General features: G+C 56.8%; 1 protein-coding gene across 1 annotated transcript; it reads right to left on the bottom strand.

The window, feature by feature from the left end:
• Positions 1–74: 74 nt before the first annotated feature.
• Positions 75–8,337, bottom strand: SH2D5 (SH2 domain containing 5). The gene is made up of 11 exons (XM_080378825.1): positions 8,199–8,337; positions 6,110–7,237; positions 4,754–5,738; positions 4,500–4,580; positions 4,308–4,382; positions 3,912–4,055; positions 3,609–3,818; positions 2,253–2,421; positions 2,055–2,157; positions 1,823–1,982; positions 75–413 (listed from the first exon to the last, which is right to left on the bottom strand). The coding sequence occupies exons 3-11, from the start codon at positions 4,835–4,837 to the stop codon at positions 213–215; spliced, it is 1,227 nt and encodes a 408-aa protein (XP_080234951.1). The 5' UTR covers positions 4,838–5,738; positions 6,110–7,237; positions 8,199–8,337; the 3' UTR covers positions 75–212.
• Positions 8,338–8,410: the final 73 nt, after the last annotated feature.

Raw genomic sequence — 8,410 nt, 5'->3', positions numbered from 1 at the left:
ACAAGAGTGTGCACCGCTTGCACGCAGCACTGTAGTGGGGGACGGGGAACACGAGGCCGCCAGCAGACTCCCCCTCCGGTAGCAGAGAGCCATTTATTGCAGAGGCACGCCGTACAGCCCGCTGCGCGCAGCCCGCGGAGGGGAATAACTAAGGCAGACAGCAGCGATTTAAAGCTAAATAGGGATTTTGGGGGGCAGCCGTGCTCCCGGGCCTAACCCCGCTCATGCTGCACCCCGACGGGGGCGGTGGGGGCCCAGGCGGCCTCCCCCCAGGCACTGGCCCCACCGCCGGGGTCCCGCTCCTGGTAGCCGGGGTTGCGGCGGCCGGGGGCCAGGCGGCAGAAGCAGCCCCCCGGTGCTGCGGAGTAGTGAGCCAGCAGGGCAGCCACACTGGCGAACTCGGCGGTGGAATGCTGCCATGGTGTTGGCCGCAGCCGCCGGGAGAGAGGGGAGAGGTGAGCCCCCCCGCCGGGCCTTGCCGGGATGCCCACACACCTGTGTGCTGTGCACCCATGCACCCCAGAACTGAACACACCCACGCACGAAGCACCTGTGTAGCCACGCACAAGTGCACTCATGCACAGAAGCAGCTGCATACATGTGCACCATGCACGCACAAGCCCAGTACACCCATAAATCAAATGGACTCATGCACCCATGCATCCACACAGCTGCACACTGTGCACTGACACACCCACACATCAAAGGCATCTGTGAACCAAACGTGCTCACGCCAATGCACCTGTGCACCACACACCCATGCGTGGATGTGCTTGCACACCTGCAAATCAAATACACTTATCAAAGTGTGGGTGCATCCGTGCGCCCACATACACTGGTACCTGTGCGCCACACACAGATGCACCTGTGCACCAATGCACCGACAAATCAACGTGCCCACACACCAGTGCCACCGTGCACCCATGCACAGACGCACCTGAATGCTGATGCAACCATGAAGCAAATGCAGCTGTGCACCTCTGCATCAGATGCACGTATGCACCAATGCAGCCACACACAGATGCACCTGTGCACCAATGCACCGACAAATCAACGTGCCCACACACCAGTGCCACCGTGCACCCATGCACAGACGCACCTGAATGCTGATGCAACCATGAAGCAAATGCAGCTGTGCACCTCTGCATCAGATGCACGTATGCACCAATGCAGCCACACACAGATGCACCAAATACACAGTGCGTCAGATGCACACATCCCACAGAGTATCTGCGCACTGGCACACCAATGCACCAATGCATCTATGCACAGCTGTACCAAACGCATTTACACCCTGTGCATCCACCCACCAGTGCATCCATGCACAGCTGTACCAAATGCGCTTACACCCTGTGCATGCAGACATCAGCACACCCATGCACAGCTGCACCACACTTACACCCTGTGCATGCATGCACCAGCACACCCATGCACAGCTGCACCAAATGCACTTACACCCTGTGTATGCATGCACCAGCACACCCATGCACAGCTGCACCACACTTACACCCTGTGCATGCATGCACCAGCACACCCATGCACAGCTGCACCAAATGCACTTACACCCTGTGTATGCATGCACCAGCACACCCATGCACAGCTGCAACAAAACACTTACACCCTGTGCATGCACGCACCAGCACATCCATGCACAGCTGCACCAAATGCACTTACACCCTGTGCATGCACGCACCAGTGCACCCATGCACAGTGCCACCATGCACTGCTGCAACCACGAAGCGAACACACCTGTGCATTCATGCCCCAAACGCCCTCACCCCCGCCACCCCTGCACCCTGCCACCCCCACGCAGCACCCTCACCTCCACGCAGAACCTGCCCTGGTGGGTCCGGAAGAGGCAGTAGGAGACGACACCGCAGGGCGCCCGCACCCAGAGGCACCAGCGCTTGGCCAGGCCAGGCTCGGGGCGCAGGAGGAAGGCGCCAGGCACGTCCTGCCGCAGCAGCGCGATGCCACCATCCCTGGGGACGAGGTGGCAGGTGGGCGCGGGGGGGGTGTGGTGGGGACAAGCGGGGCCCCCCCCGCACACTCACCTGGTGATGCCAGCGAAGGCCCACACGCTCTCGGCGAGGACGCTCTCGTTTTCGGGGAGGAAGGCCAAGCTCTTCGCCCCTTTGCTCTCCCATCCCACCGCCGCTGTGGGAGCCCGTTAATCCCCTCATCACCCCTAAAACCTCATGAAATTGGGGCGACCCGTATGTCCCGTGCCTCAGTTTCCCTCCGGCACTCACCAGTGTCACGGGGGGGCTGGTGGAGCTGGCTGTCGCCCCCGCAGTCCCGGTAAGCCCCTGAGCGCAGGACTTTGCTGCGGATGGCTTTTTTGCGCACCAGAACCGGGGAGCAGTAGGGGTTCCCGGGGCACCAGGCACCAGCTCTGCCCTCTGCCTCTGGCCGCCGATCCTGGGGGCCAGAGAGGATGTGTGTGAGGGGAGGTTGGGGGCTCTTGCTGTGCAAAATGTCATGCCAAACACCATGGCAAAAAAAAAAAAAAATGCCAGGCAAAAAATGCTGTTCCAAACACCACGCAAAAATGCTGGGCAAAAAACCTGCCCTTCAAAAAATGCTATAAAAAAAAATGCCGTGCAAAAATGCAAAACACCATGCAAAGAATTCCATGCAAGAAAAAGCCATTAAAAATGCTTTGTGAAAGATACCATGCCAAAAACCCCATGCAAATCACCATGCAAAAAAAAAAGTGCCATACAAAAAATGTCATACAAATAACATGTCATGCAAAAACGCCGGGCAAAAAGACCCATGCAAAACACCTTGCAAAGACTTCCATGCAAGAAAAAACCATTAAAAAATGCTTTGCAAAAAGTACCACACCAAAAATACCCATGCAAGCCACCATGCAAAAAAAAATGCCATATAAAAATGTTATACAAAAAAACACCATGCAAAACCCCCTGTACAAAATGCTATTCAAAAAAGTGCTGTGCAAAAACGCTACACAGAAAATGCCCTGCAAAACACCATGCAAAACTGCTGTGCAAAAAAATTGCCATGCAACTATGCTTGGTGCAAAATGCCTCACAAGAAAAGGTCGTACAAGAAAAGGTCATTCAAAATGCTGTGCAAAAAACTGTCCCACAAAATTCCACTTAAAACAGGCTGTGCCAACACTATGCAAGAAAAGCCTGTGCGGGATGGGCCTTGCAAAACGCGCAGCTCAAAAATGTGCCATGTAAAATGCTGCACCTACACCGCTGTGCAAAGAAATGCTGACAAAGAGGATGTGCCCAAGAGTGCCACGCAAAACACCACGCAGAAATGTGCTGTGCAATAACGCGCCAGGCAAAACCTGGCGCAAGAACTGCCAGGCAAAACTATGCAAAAACTGCCACGCAAAAAACATCATGTAAATACCACTGTGCAAAAAAAATGCCCTTCATAAAGTGCCACGCACATTCCGCTGTGAAAACAAAGGCTGTGCAAAGAAAAGGCTGCACAAGAAAAGCTGTGCAAGACACCATGCAAAAATGTGCCGTGTGAGCAAAGGCCACATAAAACCCATGTAAAAATCATACAAGCAAGTGTGCAAAGGCCCGTGGAGCAGCACCCAGCACCCTGCAGAGTGCACCTACCCCTGTGCTCAGGGAGCCCAGGCCGGCAGGTGCAGGCAGGCGTCGGAAGGAGACGAGGGCATTGACGTTGCGCGACACCTCCTCGGGGTTGAGTGGCTCCCGCAGCACCCCGGTCCCCAGGGGCTCCCCCTCGGCCGCCTGGTCCTCGGGGTGTGCCAGGAGGTAGCAGAGCTGGAAGGAGCGGCAGAGCAAGAGGTGCAGGGTCTGCACCTGGAGGAGGCAAAAAATTAAATATTCACAATAATAATAATGGGGTGGGTTTTTTTTTTTTTGGGGGGGAGGGTGGGGGGTTGTGCCACGCACCTCGCCCGGGAGCCCCACGAAGAGGTGGCAGAAGAGGGTGCGAGCAGGGCTGCAGGGATTGCGGGCCACGAAGGCGAACTGGTGGTCAGCGTGGTGCCACGTGCTGTACAGGATGCGGCAGAGAGCGTGTGCCATCAGCAGCGTCTGCGGGAACAAGGCGGGGGGATCCCTGGGACCGAGCACCCCCCGGGGTGCAAGCAAGGCTGGGGTCACCCCTATTTCCATAGCAGGTTGCAACCCTATTTGCAATGGGAAAGCAGATTCCCAAGTGGAAAGCAACGCTCAGTGGTGCCAGCCCCTGCCAAAGCACCTTTCCAGCAGCACCCAGCACCTCTGACCCCGCTCAGCACCTCTGACCCTGCTCAGCACCCATGACCCCCCCCCCAGCATACCTACCTCCCCATCGGCACCATAGACCTTCAGCCCCTGCAAGCTGAACCTCAGCACCACCGACCTCCTCCTGGGGCAGTCCTGGCAGGGAAAGAGGCAGCATTGGGGGGCGTCTGGGTTGTGCTACCCAGGGGTCCCCCTCCACTCTTTGGGGTCCCCCTGTTTCCCAGTGAGGGGGAGTGGTGGCGGATGGCTGACCTTCAGTGCCCGCAGCTGCTCCTCCAGCTGCCCCACTTGCTGCTGCAGGTCCAGGTCCTCCACTGCAAAGGAGCCCACGTACTGGGCGGGGGGGAGGGGGGCAAAACTTCATTTGAGTCAGCAACAACTACCCCCCAGTGCAGTAATTACTCCCCCCGGGGCAACTGGACCACCCTGAGATGATGGTTTGAGGGCTCATGGGGATGCACCTGCCCCTAAACCTCATCTTGGGGTGTCCCCAGGGGGTAAATCACCTCTGCTGGCTTGATGATGCCCCGGGCTCGCTGCTGGGGGGCCACAGGGTCCGGCCCCCTCCCATTGCCCGGCTTCTTCTTCATGGCAGCAGGGTTTTGGGGTGAAGGCTGGATCAGGACAGGATTAAGTGTCTCCGGTGCCACATCCAAATTATCCAGAGCCACCCAGGGTGGTGGTACAGGAGTGAGCGGTGGGAGCCCGGATCTGGCCCCTGGTCAGGGTCCCTGCGGGGAGGGAGGGGACAGACGCAACCTGCCCCCACTGTCCCCCGCTTCCAGCCGGCTGAGCCCTGGGGAGACGCTGCAGTCCCCGTACCGTGGTCCCCAAATCCCGGCCCCGATGCAAGTGTCCTTCCGTACCTGCCCCAGCAAAACGGTCCCCAAGTTCTGACCCCAACCCCAACACAAGAGTCCCTGCATCCCAACGCCAGTGCAAGGGTCCCCATGTCCCCACCCTCAGCATCATGCCAGGGTCCCTCCTATGACCCCAAGTGCCATGCCAGGGTCCCCACAGCCTGACCCCAACCCTGATGCATGGGTCCCCGTGTCCTGCCCCAGGCAGCGTGCAGGTGGTCCCTGTGTCCTGACAGGGGGTGCGGTGTGAGGGTCCCCGAATCCCAACGTGATGCATGCAGTCCCTGTGCCCTGAGCATACAGTCCAGACCACAAGCGAGGGCCATGCAGTGCCACATCCTGAACCCCAGTGAGATTTTCGGGTGTCCCCCATCCCGCCCTCCCCCTTCAGCACACTGTCCCGCTCCCCCTCGGCCATGCAGCACCAAGACCCCCATAGCCCTTCAGGGATGATCCCCAAAACACCAACAATGAGAACAGCAGGTTTGGGGGGGTGGGGGTGGGGGGTGTTCAGCCAGAGAACCCACTGAGGGATGCACCCAGCCCCTCTCCAGTCACCCAACAGGGTTTTGCCCCCACAGCTGGGCTGAGACCGGCACAATTCGTGTCACCAAGGCCACGCCACAGCCACCTAGGTACAAACACACGGGAAGGAAGGGGGTCTGGCTACCCCAAGCACATCCTGATGGGGTGAGGGGGGGCCCCCTATGATGCCCCCATCCCCTTCGCAAGCTCAGGTTTGCCCCTCTCCTTTCCAGCACAATTTGGGGGGTCTCCCCCCGCCCCCAGCCAATCCGCAGGCAGGCAGCCCCCAAGCCCCGCCCCCCTTTTCTCACGCTTCATTTCTCAATGGAGCCCCCCAGCCCACCGGCCACCCTGGAGGTCCCCAAGGGAGAGATGCTGACCCCAGATTTGAAGGGAGGAATGTAACACCCAGCCACCAAGCACCCCCAGGGACCCCCATGCCGCTGCCCACCCCCACCCCTCCACCCTCCGGCTCACGGGCAGCTTGCTGGGATGGCTCCGCAGAAACGCAGGCGAAAAATTCTCCCCGCTCCGGCTCTCAGCCTTGGCCGGTTGTTTTCCTTCCCCGGGTGGCTCCTCCAGCAGCTCCCGCTGCGGCGCAGGGATGCAGGGATGCTCGGGGATGCTCGACCTGTGGGCGTCAGGCCCTCGCCGTCAGCCAGGCCCCGGCGAGCCCGAGCCCACGCCGGGCACGGGGCAGGCAGTGAACTCTAATTTCCTGCCTCCGATCTGCCTGCGATGAATCACTGCAATTTACCTCCCCGGTTTTCTCCGTTTCTTGGAAGCGACGACGGCGAGCAGAAACGTTCGAGCTCTTTGGAAAACGCGGCTGCAACTGGTATTTTTCTGCTTCCCCCCCTGCTACAGCGTGCCCAGTGGAGAAGCGATTTCTAACCCCAACACGTACACACGTGTTTATTTCTGACTCGCCACCCCCTGCCCCGATGCTCAGACCCTTTTCACCCCAATTTCTGAATTCCCTGGGGAGTTTTGCCCACCACTATGCACTTCTGCTAGGAAAAAAAAAGAAAATAAAGAGGGATGGCTCTGACCTCGCTGCAACACAGCCATGCAGACCCAGAGCCTTGGTGCCCAAAATCCTCTGGCCAGGCAAATCCACGGGGCCAAAGCAAAAGCTGCTTCCAGATTCAGGGCCACGCTTGGCTCCCGGGAAGGGAAAGCAAAAGTTTGGGGAGGAGATGGGGTCTAACCTCTCAGGGGTACACCCAAAAAATCCATCTCGCACCCTGGTGCTCCTAGGGAGCAAGGAAAAGGGTATGAACGGCAGCATTCAAACCTTGGGTCGCTGCCAGTGCTGGCAGCTTCAAGACTCCATGAGATGCCCCGGCAGAGCCTGCTGGAACAGTCAATAGCACAGAAACAGCAGAAAAAAAGAAAAAAAGCCAGGACAGATGGGGCTGAAGAAATAACATAACAGAGCCCAGTCTGGCTAGGAAGCAAAAACTGGAGAAGAGCGAGCGGCAGAGCCGGTGCTAACCTTCCTGAACATGCAGCAGAGCTGCCACTTGCTCTGCCGGCAACACTGCCGTGGGATGATTTTCCCATTCAATCCCAGTTGCTGCTCCCAGGAGGCAAGGATCGGTCCTTTGTGTGAGATACAAGAAGACCCACAGCTTTTTTTGGCCCAGTGTGCAGAAATCATTGAATTAGCAACTAAAACCACAACCAAAAGGAGTTTGGCGATGACCAAGGGAGCCAATGACTCTTATTAGCACAATGCTCCAGTTCAAGGTGTCCCACAGCAAAATTAAGCCATGCTCACGTTGTGGAAAAACCCGGTGTTATCTAAACCAGTGTTTTAACAAATATCCCGTGGTGTGGGAATGCTATTGGGAAGAGGGAGGTTGCAAAACACCCCACCACCAGGCAAGGACTCCTTGTCCCCATAAATATCCTATCAATGAGAGAAGCAGTTTCTCAAGTTTGGCTCACCGTAGCGCCTGCCTGGAGGAAAATGCCAACAAACCCCGCTATTTTGGTATAAGTAGCCCTAGGAAAGAGCCATTAACTAATGTTTCCAATTGCTTTACATCCCTGTGGATTCCTCTTTGATCAGGGCTTTCATTCTCCCAGTTTTCTATCAGCAGTGATTTTTGTTAACCTACTGTTTGCACCCTCGTTAGAGGGCTGGAAACAATTTACAACATTTCTGTAAGAATTTTTTTTAAACTCCCAGTTGTTGGCGGTAGCACACCGGGACTGAACTGCAACTGAAAAGAATATTCAGTAAAGCTATTTTCTCTTTTTTTTGCATTTTATTTCTAAAGGTACTTCCACGCCTCTCAGCACGGTACGTGCAACTCTGTCCAAAAGAACGTTAAATGACAACCCTGTCGGGTCACATTCAAATCACTACCACTGCCCTGTGCGAGGGAGAGCTGGGGACGTGGCAGAGCGCGTTTTGAATGCAGGTGCTGCTCTGTTGAGCAGGGCAGAGAGGAGGAAGATTTCAGCCAGTCTTTTTTTGTCCCCACTGGCCACTGACGGGGGGCAGAGGGAGAAGAGGAGCACCAAGAGGTTCAAACAGAGCTTTCTTCTTGCTCACCTTGATCTCCAGAGAAACCAGGGAAGAAAAAGATCACAAGTCAGTCCAGCTAGAGCTTGGCAGGGGCTCAGGGCTAGAACAGCCCCACTCTTTCATGCTGGCAATGTACTTTTAACAAAGATCTGCCTCTGCAGCAATCCACGGTGACTGTAATTCCCTCCTCTCTGTGTTTCCAGGAGGAGAAAGCTGTGGCGAGGAAGAGAAAGGACACA

The sequence above is a fragment of the Falco punctatus genome (assembly GCF_963210335.1).
Source record: "Falco punctatus genome assembly, chromosome: 3".
NCBI classification, from domain to species: domain Eukaryota; kingdom Metazoa; phylum Chordata; class Aves; order Falconiformes; family Falconidae; genus Falco; species Falco punctatus.
The sequence above is the reverse complement of the archived record's forward strand: the minus strand, read 5'-3'. Positions and strand labels throughout refer to the sequence as shown.

What these genes read in the sequence shown, in the direction of transcription:
- SH2D5 (XM_080378825.1), bottom strand. Translation starts at nt 4,837, where the DNA reads ATGAAGAAGAAGCCGGGCAATGGGAGGGGGCCGGACCCTGTGGCCCCC. An exon ending in TCGTGGGGCTCCCGGGCGAG is followed by an intron (nt 3,819 to 3,911) that starts GTGCGTGGCACA and finishes TGCCTCCTCCAG; the next exon opens with GTGCAGACCCTGCACCTCTT. An exon ending in CCAGCCCCCCCGTGACACTG is followed by an intron (nt 2,158 to 2,252) that starts GTGAGTGCCGGA and finishes GGGCTCCCACAG; the next exon opens with CGGCGGTGGGATGGGAGAGC.